The sequence below is a fragment of the Melanerpes formicivorus genome, unplaced genomic scaffold, assembly GCF_026170545.1.
Source record: "Melanerpes formicivorus ecotype bairdi unplaced genomic scaffold, bMelFor1.0.p_v2 SCAF_76, whole genome shotgun sequence".
Lineage (NCBI taxonomy): Eukaryota > Metazoa > Chordata > Aves > Piciformes > Picidae > Melanerpes > Melanerpes formicivorus.
In genome coordinates, this window is record NW_027142428.1 from 2,105,527 (window position 1) to 2,123,244 (window position 17,718).

At 46.5% G+C, this 17,718-nt stretch overlaps 1 protein-coding gene across 2 annotated transcripts in view; it reads right to left on the bottom strand.

The window, feature by feature from the left end:
• Positions 1-13,628, bottom strand: part of P3H2 (prolyl 3-hydroxylase 2) — a 75,046-nt gene extending 61,418 nt beyond the window's left edge. Inside the window, exons 1-2 of one of the 2 annotated variants that reach the window (XM_068163922.1) lie at positions 13,455-13,628; positions 12,306-12,983 (exon numbers count right to left, since the gene is read on the bottom strand). In XM_068163922.1, coding sequence (XP_068020023.1) covers positions 12,306-12,764 — 459 coding nt within the window. In that variant the 5' untranslated portion in view covers positions 12,765-12,983; positions 13,455-13,628. Of the gene's footprint in view, positions 1-12,305; positions 13,176-13,454 lie in introns of those variants that run through there. The other variant, XM_068163923.1, reaches the window with a different exon arrangement.
• Between the last annotated feature and the right edge of the window lie 4,090 nt (positions 13,629-17,718).

The following is a 17,718-nucleotide window of genomic DNA, read 5'->3' on the forward strand; positions in this document are numbered from 1 at the left end:
GGACACTCTGCTAAATCCATCACCAACTTACAGTGCAGTCTGAGCAGTTGTCCCCAGAATGGACCAAGAACAAAGTGTGCAAGTCAAGAAGCTCCAAACTCTGCTATTTTCAGTAGCATTTGGTACATACCTGTGCCTGAAATGCCCTAGCGCTGATATCCTTCTGTTGTTACCAGTCACTGGCAGGACAAAGCTTCTGCTTACACAGAGCAGCATCCTGTCTCTGAAACAAGAGATAGCTGAGCATTGTTTGTGGCTCCTAATGCTACATACAAGCAGATTTAGTTCTCCATGCATAGGTCTGCTAAAGCACTAAACATATGTAAGAGCAGAGCACAAAACTTTCTGGGACATAAGAGACAATATAGGACAACCTAAATCTACTGCTGTTTTGCAACAGAAGAATTCACAAACACAACCTCTAAAAGGCCTGATGGTCCTCCTGGTACATAGGTAACTCTATGAAAAGAAAAGCAGCTTCTCCCTTCTTCCTTATCTTAAATAAGATGACAAGCAAGGTGGTTCATATACAGCACTACTGACCCAGCTGTACCACAGCACCTAGAAGCACTGAGCACTACACCAGCATACTGCTTCACTTGGCATAGTCACCCTGATCACTTCCCAAAGATGTTTCCTTCTAGGCTTGACCACATTCTTGTCCCAGTGAACTAAGTCCTAATGGAAGCAAGCATTACTGGCTCTACACCTGAGCAGTGCTTCATCTTAGGGCTGCAGCACAGGCAAATACTAGTAGGGGTTTCCTGGTCATCACCACAGCTCCATGCATACCTACACATTTGAAGAGACCCTGTGATACACATCTAGAGCATGCAAGAGCAGAACTCTTAGTTCTAATGAGCAGGACTTTGCCATTCAGTACAGGCTGGTTGCAATACCAAAGCAACCCCAAAGAGCATCACAAAAGATATCTAAGGACCTGGAGCCATTTCTAAGCATGGCTCCTCCAGCAGACTCCACTGACAGATATACTTGGAGGTCTTCAAGAGGGGACTGGACGTGGCACTTGGTGCCATGGTTTAGTCATGAGGTCTATGGTGACAGGTTGGACTTGATGATCTTCGAGGTCTCTTCCAACCTTGGTGATTCTGTGAATTGTAACATCCACTGCATAAAACAACGGCAAAGAAACAGGAATGCAAACAGTAAGCCTGAAGCATGCAAACCTTTCCTATCTAACCCTTCTCAAAAACATCATGAAAGACAAAATGGTTTCCACACTGTGTTTTTCAAGATAATTGAGCACACTGATTACCAGAAGGTCAGTGACAGCTTTAAGTGTTGTAGCAGTCAAAGAAAAAGTCCAGGTGAATGATTATTTAGGTCTTTCTAACTGACTTGGTTTGACTTTTAAAAAAAACAAACACTGGAGGCTAAAAATGGTTTATTTTGGAGTCTACAATCTAGCTAGACTTCACAGCAAGGACTCAAAAAGAGATCTGGAAAAGAGAAGTATGCTGATGAAAAGAACAGTGATTTGGAGTGATAGCACTGCTGTGGGATGCCTTGTTCTGCAAAAGTAATTTTCCAGAAACAGTTTTGGTGAACATCTAAAACCCAAACAGTAATCAGGCTGGAATGAGTCCTCAAGATGGGGAATTCTCTTTTGTTAAAGTCAGACCTGAGCTTGGGAACATGCAAAAAAAAATCATAGAATAGTTTAACTCCCAGAGATTCAGCTGTGATACTAGAGAGTCCAGCTGCCAACACTGAAAGTCTCCTGCACATCCCAGGCAGCTACAAGCCTTGTCACCTACAAACCACTCCCTTGCAGAGCTGCCTTCCTCATCATCCAGGTCTGAACCTAGGCACTGGGGAACAACAGGTACTGATATTCTATGTTGTGCCTTAGTTATATCCAAGTGGTTGAAGCTACTGCAATGAAAATCTAATCAGGCATTAAAACACTGAGTGTGTATAGGGTCTGCATCTTTATATGGTGGTGAGTCAGGCCACAGTAAGAAAAACTCAGCTAGTTGGGGTAGCAGAGAGCAAACCTAAGCACCAGGAAATACGGCTGGAAAAGCACAACAGAAAGAGAAGCAGCAATAGAGTGAGGATCATGTTGATAGAAGCCAAGGGTGTAGGGATTTTGTAGACACTACAGCACCCTGAATTGCCTATACAAAGTGTGCTGATTCTACACCACAGTAGTTCATAGCACAAGATGCACCAGCACCATTCGCTCAGGCTGCAGCAAACCCTGCCCTCAGCAGAGAGATCAGCAGGACTTGGGAACACCAACTAGCAATAAAAGCCTTTCTCAAAAAGCTATATGAAGCCCCTCTGAACAGCCTTCCCCCAACCACCTCCAGAGATCAGTGCATCTCACAACTCTTGTTTAGCAGCCTGCAAGCGCTTCCCTGAGACCAGTGCTGCCCATGTGTGTGACAACTCTTGTCCATTCTCAACCCCTGTGCAACAGAGACAGCAGTCCTGGCAGAGAGGATACTTTGCAACACACCTGAAAAGGCCACAGGTAAGGTGAACTCTCTAAAAATTAGTTAGTTTCTACCCAACTCTACCTTCCTTAAAACTGAATTTGGTTCAGAGGACAGAATCTCAAGCTGCACCAGGGGAGGTTTAGGCTGGATGTTAGGAAGAAATTCTTCATAGAGGGAGTGATTGCCCACTGGAATGGGCTGCCCAGGGAGGTGGTGGAGTCACCATCACTGGAGGTGTTTAGGAGGAGACTTGATGGGGTGCTTGGTGTCATGGTTTAGTTGATTAGATAGTGTTGGATGATGGGTTGGACACAATGAAGGTCTCTTCCAACCTGGTTTATTCTATTCTAATAGAGTCCTTTGGAAAAAAAAAACAAACAAACAAAAATCATCCCTTGGCAGAATCTCAAGAACAAAATTAATGTTTTGTTTAATTAATTTAGGAACACTAGTGCTAAAGAAAAAAAAAAAAAAAAAGAAAGAAAAGTCTACTTATTAGACAGCTGCAGGAAAACTACATTGCTCAACCACGGATGCCTCAGATGAGGCTGGCAGCCCTGCATGGGAAGTGTTTTCCGACAGCAGCACAGTGCAATGTAACACAAGTCAGTGCTCTTCCTTTCAGACCATTTCAATCAAACTATGCAGTTTCTCATCTGCTTCCAAAGAGACAGAGTAAGTCAGGACACGGATGCCCCAAAATATATACAAGCCTTAGAACAGGCAGTGCCTTGGCAAGAGCCACTTTGAAAACAGAGCTTTCTAAGCAAGGGAATCCACAGACACTGCTTCAGTCACTGGGCACAGCCACAGTAACACCTTCAGTAAATATTTTGAAGACATTTTCCAAACTCTTTCTGTACCACACTGATCTTTTCTGGGAAGGTATACAGCTGGCTCCATCTTCAAAAGAAGTGGCGCCCACAGCCCTAGGCTATGAACTTCAGCACATCACCCCATCACACCCTCAGGAGTTCAGCCCAATCTCAAAGAGCTATGGGTTTAGGCAGTGCCCTACTCAATACACTCACACAGGATTTGCCCACTCTCTTTTAGCAGCAAAGCTGCAGGCAGAAGGCTCACCAGATTCAAGTGCCCCGTCTCTAACCTTGACAGGACACTGCATGGTCTCAGGCTCATCTTTTGCAGGGACACCATGTGAGACCACTGCAAATTATTTGGAAAAAATGATAATGAAAAGTAGCATGAAAGTGTTAAGACACAGATATGCCTTTCCTGATTCATTTGGTTTAGATTACACTGCAAAATCCCTGTGTGCTACAGGGAGAGCAGCACATAAAAGACCCAGGGTGTCTGGGCACTGAGGAGGAACAGAGGACCTGGCAAAGTGTCTCCATGCAAAGGAGGGAGTGATGCTGATTGGCAAGATGGAAAGCAAAGGTTTAGCGCTGTCAGGGCAAAAACCCCAACAGCCTTGTGCAGGTCAGCGAGCAGCCATATCAACACCACCTGCTATTTACTGCAGCCACAGCTATTCCCAGTGACTCTGTTGTGTCCAACACCTCTTACACCAGCAGTGGTACCCACATTTGCCACGCTACAGACAGCTCAGGCATGCATGTGCCAAAGGATGACTGCACCCAGTGTGGTACCACCCTGAACAAACCTGGTGATGGAAGAGAGGCAGCAGAGCACCTCACTCCCTTGAGCCAACAGCATCCCCAAAACATGCTTCTGATGCTAACAAAACGTAACTCCAAACCTTAAGGATGTCATTTGCTACAGTGGAAACAAGACTGTTTTACAGGCACTAACATGAGTTTCCCAGGCTTCAAGCATGGAACACATTTCCCATAGGAGCCCCTGTCACAGGGAATGCTCAGGAAAACCATTCACAGCACAACTCTAATGTTAGTGCCTTGCTGTGAAACTCTTGGGGTAGAGGTTCATTTTGGTGGTACCGATAGTCCATTTCTGACAACATCCTTTCATCTCCTTCTCCTTCAAGGGTTTTCTGCCACCTCCCACATGCTCTCCTCACCCACAATAGTTCACCCTTTAGTGCCATACAGAAAAAAATTCTGCCCGTGGCCACTCCACATTTAGAATCTCCCAGCTGCCCTGTGCCACTGGTGCTAATGAGATTCTCCAAAACAGCCTGTCTGCAAACTCCACCTGATCTGAGAACCAGCAACAGGGCTAGGGAGTGGAGGGTGGTGGCAGCTGCCACGGGACCACCTCTCCACAGCCAGCCTGTCACCTCCATGCAGCAGGGGGACATGTTCCTCAGCATGACAGCATGGTCAGCATGCTGTCCCGCACCCTATCTGCTTCCCATCTCAGCATGAGCACAAACTCAGCCTTGCATCCAATTCTGAAAGAAGAGTTCTCTCTCTTAGAAAAAGATGTGAACATGAAGCTACAAGTGAGTATTTGGCCTTCACAGCTGATGGGCTGCAGCCAAACTCTGCCATATGTTTCAGCCAATACATGTGGGCTTTGCTTCCCATCCAAGAAAGCAAAAAAAGGACATTTATAAGCTGGGATTCAGCAGGAGCATGTGGAAAGGAAGAGGTGGGGAGAAGATGCTGGTTTTGTTTCTATAATTACTTGGTGGCCAAATCCCTGACCCTTGATGTCAACACTGGAGGTTCTGTTTAACTGACCAGTTGTCATGGAAAGGAGAAGGTCTGGTTGGGGGGTATAGGCTGACAAGGAACAGCTCTTTGTTGCCTGAACCCACCCACAGGCAGACCCCCTGCCTTCATTAGTCATCACCAGCTCGCAGCCAAGAAGTAAAAATGTCAATATCTTATTGCCAGTACATTGGCTGGAAACAAAAGCATCCAGGGAACTTTGCACCCTCCTTCTTGCCATCGGTTACTGTGAAAAAGCACAGGCCAAGTCCTGATCTCAGTTTCCCCAGTGTAAAGGCACAGAAACTCTACAGCCTTCAGCTGGGTCACTCCAGGTTCACAGCGATTTATCCAGACTCAGCCTGGCCTTGGTCCAGACTACACATATGGAAATATGCCATGTGCAGACTACAGGGGTCTCTACTTCTCGGGAACAAACCCAATCACAATGACTAATTCATACCACCTCCAAAGGAATAAACTAAGACAAATAACCCCTGAATCCCTTGTTCCAGATGTCAAGCGCTGCCTCGAGTCCAGAATCTTGCTAGCAAGGCTGCTGCAACACTCAAGAGGTTGGCAGCAAATGGCTCAGTTAGTGACACGATGGTTTCTCACTACTGCCCACACCATCCACGATGAAATCACCAGCTGTATGAGGAAATGGGAATAATCCTTGTTGAAACCTCAGTGAGTACTGGGCATAAAGTCGCTCAGCGGAGCTACGTTGCATTGCTCATTCAACACAGCTCATTACCAACTGCCAGTCATTATTCCTGTGGCCAAGGACAACAAAAGGACTCTGCGGTAGCCAGAGCATAGCTCACTAGGACCTATGGATGAGATTTACCAGGCAGCAGTAAAAGCCATTTAACAAATCCTAGTGCAGCATGGGGCATGGATGAGGCCATTCAGCAGCAAGGCTTTACCAGGGAGCAGCCCTGCAAAGGAAGCCATCACAAGATAAGGGAAAAGTGAGGTGCAAAAATCCAGAGAAAATTATGAAGACAGAAGACCAGGGAAGGGGTAGGCTCTGAGGTTACAGCACAGCAGGAGGAGTCTGCTCTCTAAAGCAAATGGATTCACCTGCACTATCAGTGCCCAGTTTTGACCAAGTCAGGATGACAATCCAGCTCATGCGCTGGGATGCCTTCAGATCAAGACCTCAAGGTATAGTGAAGTAATGCCAGCCACACCACTGTCTTCTCCATCATCCATGCCATAGCACCAGGGATTGCCAAGAAAGAAGGAAGGATCCAGGCTTACCTTCTTTTCCTCAAAAAAAAAAATAAGAAACCTTGTAGGCTGGGACCTGTCACTGCTATATTTTGGAGCCCGAGCATGACTGCATAGCTATGAGGTGAGACAGAAGAACTTGGCAAGACAAAAGAGTAGCCCTGGCCATAAAGTGGCTGATTAAACCTGTATTAAATGAGCTAAGTAGGTCCAAGACCAGTTTGTGCTAATTGTGTTCAGATTTGCAGTGGTGCTGAAGTAGGGCTGTGCTAGTTTAGTATCAGTTGAAATCATGTGGAAATCCGCAAAAATCTTAAGTCTGGGGTTTGGATTGGCTCTATTAAAGAAATACCAGCACCTCCCCCACGAAAACACACCAAAAACACAAACAAACAAAAAAAAACCCAAACAAACAAGAAACAGCACACAGAAGGCCATCAGAAAGTTACTGCTTTCTACATCTAGTCTACCTTTTAATACAGCACCAGCCTGCAGTCAAGTTGAAAAGCTCAAAACAGTCTCCTGTGAAAATGGTAGATTGGTTTCAACTGCTAGATCACCTTCACCAAAAAAAAAACCCCATGTGCCTAGCCTGCATTTGCTGGTGTCAGTATTGGAACCAGTGGGTCACCTCTTTCCTTCTCTGGTAATGCTTTCAACCCAAAATGAAATAATTTCAGGAACACCGCGCTTGAAGCGGTTGGCAAGAACAGGGGCTGGGGCAGTTAGTTCAGCGTCCCGGGACCCAACCATTGAGACTCAGAGTTTTCCATCCCACAAACTGAGTTTATTTTTGTGTACATAATTTTAACTTTCTGAGCACTAACATTTACCCTCTGGTGAGGACTAGGAATGTTCTCTCAGAAAAATCTAAATAGAGACGTTCCAAGAGATTAGTCCTGAGATCCATTTATTTATCCAATATCTGAGTAATAACAATTCTCTAGATTAAAGATAAATAAGCACTGCTAAGAGTAATAATCCATATAATAATTATTATCTGACAGCTCTACCATACGTCTTTGTCTGGGATGTGTCACATAAATCCTATGAAAACAAGACCAACTGATCAGGCTGACCTCGCAGGACAGGTGGTGGCCATGGTGAGCAACAGCCTCAGTAGACTGCTCCTGCAAAGACTTAAAGTAGCAGGGGTTTGCACATTATTCCATGTCATGACCCACGAGATACTGCAGGTGAAATCACCACATCTCCCCCAAAGGCTATGGTTCACCCCAGGACAGGGCCCTTCATCTGCTTAAGTCCACGCAGCACCGTGGCATGAAGGAAAACAGAACAAAATGTTCATGGAAAAGATCAGCCCTTGAGTGGAACAAACCAAATTCCCAAAGCAACTACGCTGGTATGAATCCAAAGATACTCTGTAATCCCGAGGTAGGTAATACAGATGTCTGTCAAGGAGACAAAAGACTCTGGCCCAGTGCAACAGTGAGCAGCAGCAAGTAGTTACTCAAGGTGGAAAGAATTTGGAGGAGCTATCTTAAGATCCATCCTAAGGCTTGCTACAGGCACTCAGAGACAGATGCTCAAGCATAGCTGGTGGCAAGGCTCACATAAACATCGACAGAAGACAGAACAATTGTCTTTTATCAAATCAGTATTGTGTCTGTGTTGCATTTCAGAAATCTTGGTGATGTGGGTAGGCAGGAGAACACAGCACAACCCAAGGACACACTCCCAGCAGTGCCTCCTGCACTGCCTAAGCAGCAACAGCATGGAAGCCCTGGCAGAGAAGATAACAGTACAAAGCCGAAGTTCTTGCCAAAAGAGATCACTAGAAAGATTAAGTTGCTTGTGTAAAGTTTGTGTGACCAGAAGAAGATTACTTTTTAATAGCTTTAAGTAACAAATAAACAGTCTCTCCTACAACACATAAAACCTAAACATTATGTTTATGCTAACAACACATGAAATCATGATGATAGCAGAATTGATGTGCATCTCAGAGACAGCAAGAGATCAGGGCAAGGGACCTTGAAACAAGGGTAGTGAGGTAGAAGAGAACCAAGACCTGGTTTTCTAATCAATATCACAATCAACTTTGCAGGTTACTAATTATTTTTGTACCAAGCTGACTTGCAGCAGTCAGCACAGGGACTGGAAGCAGTGCTCTGTCACAGGTTTTATGGCAGAGCATCTGCAGCAAGCTCAAACACAGCTACTGAGTCAGCACCTTGTAACTCTCGCAGTGTACATTGTTTTCCTCTTCTCCAGTCTCAGAGCTAGAAAAAAAAAATACCCAAAGAAGAGCTTAGAATCATCATGGCCTGCAGGCTAGGGTTTAACAGAAATAAGATGACTAAAGCAGCAAGGAGGATGTGATTAATATTTAAGGGATCCCCCACACACACCTGCCAAGCCTAGAGGGCATTTCACTGACAAAGACCATGCAGCCAGCACAAAGAAGAGAGCCATCAGCAAAAGGCAAACTGTCTGTCCATGGGACATGACATCAGAAATGCACTGAAGGACCTTTTCTCTGTAGGCTGGAACTCAAAAGCTAAATCCCCTTTTCTCATCACTGCTTCTTTCCACATCTCCAAACCCATCCCACTCTAACTGCTTCAGCCAGCTGTACCCACTCTATTTCTGAATTACCCGAAAACATCAGCTATGCAACTTGCAATACATACTTGGAAGCTGCAAAGGAGACCTGTGACCACATTTGGGCTTGGGCTGCTCATTCAATGCAATTTGTTGACTGTGTCTGTAGAGACTGCAGTCAACCCCAGAGACCTGATCCAGTCCAAAGTCCACAAATCCTTCATCTCAATTCACAAGCCGTCCCAGTCCTGCAGCGCACCATAGTTTCCCCTCTTATCATGCCTCAGTCACCAAAACCACTCAGATCACCTCTGTGAATCAGAGCAGTGGGCTTCCCAGGTAACCATCCCATAAAAGCACAGAATAAAAACAGAAATAAAATTAGGAAATAATGTAGGTAACTGGTAGGATGGCATGGACTTAGACGCTGATGGGGCCTGTTCTTCTAGGGGGATACCACTGGTATTTCACTTAACTGTATCTTTTTCTTTCTGTCCCTTTACAGTGCTCCATACAGGAGTATCTCAAGCATCTGCTCAAAAGCAAGAGCAGCATAGCCCAGAGCAGCTATGGTCCACAGGCAGCAAAAGAAAGAGGTCCCAAATCTCCAATTCTGACATCAGTTTTCCACCAATGCACTGCAGAGATTAATTGAACTCACCGTGACTGGGCCAGACTCTGCTGGCACTCACTCTGCAGTGAGCAACCAGTGGCAGCAGGAGGCCCTAGCCTGCTCCCAGGGCACAATGCGCAGCTCTGTTGCCCCAAAAGCAGCTGAGATACACACAGTGCTGGTCAACACTCGGCCTGTGCATCTGTCCAGCAGGAGTGAAAGCCTTTGCTTTTCACACCCCACATGAGTGTTACACGGATTAGCTCATGTTTATTCAGCAACACTTTTCAAAGCACTGCATGGGAGCCAAACCCTTTCATTTTTTTAATCTGTTCCTTGCTCTGTCACTCCCTCTTGAAGGGATGCATTTCTCCCCTCCTGAGAAACAAACAAGCACGGGGTCAGTGGGAGTGGGAAGCACATTCCAAACTGCTCCTCCTCTCTCAAACCACAAATGCCACCAACCCCTGCTGTCTGTCCAGCATGGCCATGCAAGTGCCCAGTATCCAGACCTCCCCACGCAGCCAGGGAGGGTCAGACAGGATACGCAGCAGGATGTTTAACCTCATCTCATTTCCTTTCCAGTTTCAAGGAGCAAAACAGGGGTGTCAAATAGCTGCCCCTGGAGCCCTGCAGCCAGCCCACAAACCCACAGCAAAGCAGGGGGGCTCTGCACAAGCCCCACTTTGCAGCTCCCCTTTTCAGACAAAACACCAAGCGGATGCTGCAGCCAAGGTCTCCCTGGAGGGTGCATGTGCCAATACATCCCAGCCCTTGGGGTACATGCCAAAGCCTTGGCACTCAGCCTTGGCACAAGGGATGGTTCACATCTGAGCGTACGTAAGATATTAGGCCTCATGTTTTGTGCAAGTGCAGGCAAATCCAATGTGGGACATTTTCTTCCACGTACAGACTTGTTGAGCCAGACCAAAAGAGCAAACCTGGGAACAGAGCTCACACACAGGCAACACAAGGTGAGGATGCAGCCACAACACATGGGTGTGTGGGAAAAAACTGGTAAGAGTGTTGCTTACAAAACCCAAGACCATCAGCAAGGGCTGAAGAAAAAGATACTAAAAACAAACAGCTCTATTAGAAGAGCACTTTCCCTTGGCTAAAGTGTCCAAAACCTGGGCACTCATGCAGCTAGCAAGAGCATCCTCTACTCCATCAGACACCAGCAAAATCAAAGTATTAGCGTGAACATAAAAATCTCCAGACATTGCAAAAGCAAATTAAGATGAGTTGCATGTAAGAAAGAAGACTGCTTTCAGCATCTTGCTTTGATAAGAATTAAGAAAAATTTAAATTAAGAAACCAAAAACTTCAGACCCAGTAGAGATTGAAATGGAAGAACAGCCTGTATCTCAAAATTTTAGGGTCTCAACTTTGTGGAAGTGGGAGACAAAAGCCACATTCACTAACTTAGTGGAAATTTTTTTCAATGAGCTTGACATGAACAAACCTTTGTGATTATAGGCAAGGCTTTGAATTCAGAAGAAGAAACCATTTTTTTTACCATGACAAATGTAGTGCCACTTTCCACAGATAATGACAATTACATAGAGCATCTTTCAGGGTAAGGACCGCTGGAAAATTCTGTCAGCTTCACTGGGATCAAGTATAAACCAAATTACAGTTTCAGTTCCCTCTCAGGATTTCTTTCATGTCTTCTATGCAGCACGTGGACACTAGAGTTTAAGCCAATTCAACTCTAATCCCTAACTTGTAAAAATTACATGAAAGCAATGGTAGAAAAAGAAAGACAGGAAAAGTAACATAGCTACAATTTCTCAAAAGGTTTTACAACGCAGCAGCAGCTGATGGTTTGCCTCCTTGATTTGCTGCTGTGTAGGCACTGCACCGTGGGCACTGGCACTGCCTAGGGCAGGTGTTTGATTCTCCACCTAGAAACGGATTTCGGCAGAATTACCCTTCCTGTGCTCTGTTGTGCAGGTCTTCACCTACTGAACTGCCTGTAGCAACTTAAAGATTATGAATGCACTCAGATAAAGCAGAAATCCAGGAGGAAGTGTTTTAAACATTCAGTTTGGCATGAAAGAAAATTCCCCTTTCTGTCCTCACTAGTCATGAACAGAAAGACTTAGTAGAGGTACCTAACTTGACAGAGCATAAGACTTGAACTGAAGGAAAAACATCATTAACTATTCTGGTGGGGGAGACAATTATATTCTTCCTTTTGACAAAGAAGTTCAAAGAGTAATACCATTTTCCTCAGGGAAGGTAACAGCTAGAAGGCAGAAGTTACTGGGATGATACTCAAGATGTCAGTGGCTGATAAACGCTGCCACTACAGTGCTATACAAAGTATTTTGTGTCACACAACAGGATGAAGACCATCACATTGGTAGCAAGAGCGATGATGAACCTCATGGCTTCAGGCACGCCCACCAACTCCTAGAACACATTACTTCAGTTCGTCCAAGAGGGAAACCCTCTGGAAAGGGCAATGGGGTGTTACTGGAGGGCTTCTGGGGGTTTTTCTCTGCAAACAGAGGGCAGATCACTTTCTGAATTACACTATGCTACACTGAAAGACAAACAAAAACATCCCACCCACAAAACAAAACCAGGAAAAGCATAGGGGACACCAAGCTGGAGAGACTCCAAATTGTCATCCAGGATACTCTGTATCGGGGACAGTCCATGGCCACCGACTGTATCCACCTGTAAAAGTTAAGGGGGCGACTGTACCCGGGCGGCTGTATAGACGGAAAGAGCAGAACCACACCTGGGATGTTTGGGGAGGATGTAAGAGACGATAACCTTTAGGAGTAGGAGTAGAAGCAGGGGCCGGGCGTTACCTACCTGGATGTATGCTCGCTGCAGGTAGCTGTAGGGCACCCTGCGCTGGAAGTCGGCGCGCACCTCCTCGGCGGTGCGGTGGCGGGAGACGGCTCCCAGGAGCGGTTCCTCGCAGTTCCGCAGGCAGTCGGCCCGCCGCAGTACCGAGCCGAAGAAGGGCAGGTCACCGCCGACGCCCGGGCCCGGCTCCGCCAACCGCACCTGCCCGCGGCAGCGCCGGCGGCACTGCAACCGGGCAGCCCGCAGCTCTCGCCGGCTGCGCAGCGCCCGCTCCAGGCACCGCGCCGCGCCCGCGAAGTCCCCGCCGTAGTACGCCTCCACGCCGCTGGCGTACAGCGCGTCGAAGGGCTCCAGCGGCCCGCCGTCCCCCGCGCACACACCGCCCGCCCGGCATGCCGCCGGCAGCATTACCAGCGGCAGCAGCCGCAGCAGGGCCCCCAAGGGCCGGCTCCCAGATGCCATTGCCGCTGTACCGGCGGTCCCTGCGATGGGGCCTGGGGGTCTGCACAATGGGGAGTGGGGGATGCGGTGCAGCGAAGGGGCCAGGCAGCGTCTAGCGGGGCTCGGCGCGATAGGGTCCGGAGGTCCGCGCAGTGGAATCCGCCGCAGTGGGGTCCGAGGGTCTGTGCAACAGGAACCGGGCACAGTGCAGTGGACCTCGGTGGGATAGGGTCCGGCGATCTGTTCAGCGGAAGACAAGTACCATACAATGGACCTCAGTGCAGTGGGATCCGGGGGTCCGTGTGATGGAGCACGACGCGACAGATCCCGAAGTTTCGTGCACCGGTGTAACGGGCTCCGGGTGAGGGGTCTTGGCTGCGGCTGTGCCCTAAGCGGTAGCGGGGCCGCGGCGCGATTCCCTGCACGCCGGGCCGTGTGCCTCCCTCCCGTGCCGCCGGCACCTCTTAAAGGGCCCCGCGCCGCTGGCCCGGCCCCGCCCGCGCCGCCGGCCCGGCCCCGACCCCCCCGCAGCGAGCTGGGGGCGCGGAGTGAGTGCAGCCACCGATCGGGCGCTGCTGGAGCATCCCAGCTCGGCCGCTGCCCCCGTGGCTACAGGGGTTTGTCAGTGACTGCCTGGAGTTTAAATTGCCCCGGAGTGGTTTAAATGGCAGCAGCAACCTTCGCTGCCTCTATACCCCGTCGTGCCCACACCTTCTTGGCTGCCCCGCATGCCCGCGCCCGGCCATGCTCTTCCCAGAGTGCTGCTTTTTGTCCCTCTACGAGGCTGTGGCTTGGGGACGTTTTTCGCTGGGCTCTCCACTGCTAGCCCCTCTTGTCCCACAGCCTCCCGCCGGGGAGAATTCTGCACAGTGAGTGGCTGATTAAGACTTTTCAGCTCCCAGCTGCGTGTCTCGCTTCCTCCAAGGTTTCTCTCTTCCAATGCTGCAAAGCCCTTCCCTGCCAAAAATATTACTCTTTTTTTTAAAAAAAAAAAAAAAAAAAACAAACATGAATTTTAAGGCATTCTTGTGACAAGTAGCTTGGCAATACAGCCTAGTGACACATCAAAAAAAAATCTTAGTTGGGGTTTTAAATAATCTCAGTGTTGAACACCTGTTAGCAAGAAGTTTTTTAATACCTTTAATTGGGGTGAAATTGGCTGCTCCTGAGTGAGAGGGAATAGGCAAATCCTGGATCCCATTACACAGTATGCTGTAAGCTGTTCTGGGCTCAGGTACTCCAAAGTCTATGTGTATGGCATTGTGCTCAGTATGGTTTCTCACAAGGGACTCTGGACTTAGTAGTGTCAGACACATCAGGACTATCTCTATAGGTGTTGGCTATCCTTTCACAGACCAAAACAGATTCAAATGGGAGATGCTAGAAAGCTATTTGGTCTAGATTTTGTTATATTCTTCACAATCATGATCAAATTGTGCCTTGTTACACTGCTGTGTCCAGGATCAGAAACAGGGTTCAACACCCTTTCTTTGGGCAAATGATCAGATTGTGGATCTGGTTTACAACAGTTTCACATAAGGATGGATTTGCTGGAGTTCTTGGTGAAGAGCTTTCCCATCTGGCAAGGATGTCATAACAACCTTCCATGTTGCTCTCTCACAAACTGGCATAAAATGTTTTAAATTTTTGGGTGTCACTCCATCCTTCTGGCATGCCACAGCTGGTACTCCCAACACAAGAAACAAACACCCCAAAGGAGATCTCCAGTGGGAGAGGTACATGCTGTAACCATTTGCCTGTGCAGTATGTATTCTCATGTCCAGGCAAAGCCTTTTGCAAGGGAAGGATTATCAGCACTCCTGGGGAAAGGAAGCATTATTGTGAGAGAGCTACTTCAACCTCAAGCAGCACAGAGGTGTCACTGACGACTTCACGAGCTTACAAGTGACAGTCAGCTCTGCCCCACGTCACAAAGAAAAAGCAGCTGTCTCTTTGGGTGTGCTTTCTGAAGGATGTACTTCAGATGATCTCTTTGGTGCTGAATGTAATTCCATATTGTTTCCAAGTCAGTGACATCTCTGCATGTGCAGTGATAACACTGAGGCCCTGCACAGGAAGGCATGCAGAAAATATATGAATGACTAGAGAGAGAATGAAGTCAGACAAAACATTATTTTTTTTCCCCAGACTGCTGCATTTTCTGATCCAGATGTTTCTAAAAGTCCTTTTTGAAACAGCAAAGAGAAGCTTCTTAGTACTGGCACCCTGCAGTCCAATTCTGCTGTGTTTCCTGCGTTTTCTCTGTGGGCACCCACCAAGTCTATGACCAGACTGCTACTATCCCCACCCTGCAGTCCTCTTTCCTAGGGTCACGCTTGCTTTGTTCACGCTTCCCCTCACCTTGATGCTTCATTGCTACCTAATTGTGGGAAAGACCTCAAAAATAGTTGGCACATAGAAGGCGCTCAACCCAGGGTATCTTGGTTAACCCTTATTTTTATATGCCTGCTTACTGCCTAAATGAAAAGGTAGCAACCACATGGAAATAAGTGTACTGCTCCACTGCTGGGGATCTTGTCCTTGCAGAAGATCTGAACCATAGCAGTTGAGGAATGCAGCTGCTACAGCCAGCAGCATAGCGGGCAAGGGCTTGTCTTCAGTGCTGGAAAAGAGCTGGGTTTAGAAGCCTTGCACATATAAACAGGACTTCACCCAGCAGACCAATTACTAGTTTAGGATGTTACAACTCTGAGTCAGGCCTCAAGATGCCTGATATATCCCTCAAGCCTCTAATGAAAGGAATAATTCTAAAAATGTTACAACTCAGCCCGTGTTCAGTTGTTGATCCTGGCCCCTGTGCAGTTGCTTTGAAAGACCTTCTCCAGCTGAAGCTTTGGATACATGGGTCAAACCACTGATGACTTGGCAACGAGATAAGAGCAAATTTTAGAATGCCTTTCAAAATGTCTTTTCAACTTGTGCTTTACAAGCAGACCTAAGTTTCAAGCTCTCTCTGTTTCATTGGTTGACTTGCTTTCATATTTAATTCATGGACAAACTTCATAATTCCCAACTCAAACACAAATCACCTCTTCAGCCACATGCCTTAGTGAAAGAGAGAAAGCTTTGAATCAGATGGAAAGTACAACACACCCTTACTGGAGGATTTTGGTCCTTGCCTCATGTACAAAAGTACAAGTTTATTGAATATATCAGCAAACATTACTGAAGTACTTCATGATTTAGACCCAAATCCAGACCTGAATTCAGTAGAATGCCTCCATCTACCCAACAGCTTTTTCATTTAAAATGTTGTGAATGTTGAGACATGTCAGGAAATTAACACCAAATGAACAGATGCACTGCAATAATTATTATGCACCACATTTAGGGACTCTCCTTCTAGGATAAGTCTTATCATCAGAGTCACAGAAAACTCATCTAGGTTTGGGATGAGGTGAAAGGATGAGTGACCAAGAAGCAATTATCTCTGTAAATTGTTATTCATGTTATATCAGGATGTAGGACATTGCAACAGGGCAGGATATGGATGAAGAGAATACAAGGTGCATGCTGTGGATGCCAGCACATCTGCCCCAGGATGTGCCTATTGTGTCCTTGCTTCTGACTTAGAAATTTGCTTCCCCACAGCTGCTTCACTGTACATTTGAGATTTGTTCTTACTCATTGTTCTGGATGGGCTGCTGATGACTTGAAGTCAGCACCAGTGAACAGGAAGTCTTCAATTTTTCTTCCTATAACTTTTCACTTTCACTTCCTTCTAGCAGTATTTCGTAGGCTGAGGACCTGGGAGCAGCTGACTATCATTTTCTCCCAGATATCTGACCTGCAATCAAATGCTTTTTGTTCTTCCATAAACTACACTCACAAGAACATGGGATGTCCTCTGTCCTAGCAAGCCTCTATCCTGACATTTCTCCAAAGCATGTCCATCTGATATCTTGCTGATGACAGCCTCCTTTTTTGTGTCTTCCCCTTAATGTCTGCAGATGAACAAGCTGATTGTCAGGAAAGCTCTGAGTACAATGTTGCTTTAAACGTGTATCTTTCCTCACACACAGTGTCAAGGTCATCTCATATACTCCTTTGCAGCATGCAATAATGTTGCTTTGACCCAGGCTTGTTCACATCTCTCTCTGCCACATTCCATAATTAATGCCTGCCTCCACAGCTTATTTGTTTCTTTGTCCTGGTTGGCCTGTCTCAGCTTCATTTCACGGGACTTACTGTAGCTCTGCATGATTTGGACATGGTTTTGTGCTTGGCCTGTCTCTCTACTTCATTTCATGGGACTTACTGTATCTCTGCCTGGTCTAGACATGAGCTTGTGCTCTAGAATTTTCCATTGCTTCTCTACTGCAGCACAAACCAATGCTAACTCCCCAAAGCCATCTCAGTGATCCCTTCATTGTGCCTCTCAAGGCTCTGTACACATGCTTGAGTTTGCAAGCATGTGCTGGATCTATTATAAAAACCTTGATTCAACAACACAGACAAGTACAGTACAAGGTTTGCTGTTAGCATTCAGCAGAGAAATACAATCACACAAATTGCATAAGCAGAAGATCCTTATGTCTTCCCATGTGTAGGCAACAGTATAACCTTACTAAATTCCAAGTGCCTATACAGTTCACTTGCTTGGAAACTTGGACTCTACTTTGCTGTCATTATAACTTAAAACTCAATAAAAATAAAGTTTAGGCAGTTCAAAATACACAACCGCAGGCACAGTGGTGTCTTGGAGGGGTTGGCCACATCCCTGTGTCTTTGAGCTTGGATTTAAAATTGCTTTATGGATATACTATTCAGGATGACAACAATTAACAACACTAAGGAATTATTATATTGTACTTTACATAGCACTTTTCCTACACTGACAGCACACACACACACATACACACAAAGTATTTAGAGAGAGTTGCTGCTATGAACAGGAAGGTACCTGTAAATGATATAAACAGCAAATTTAATCATATGACCCAGTTATTTTCAA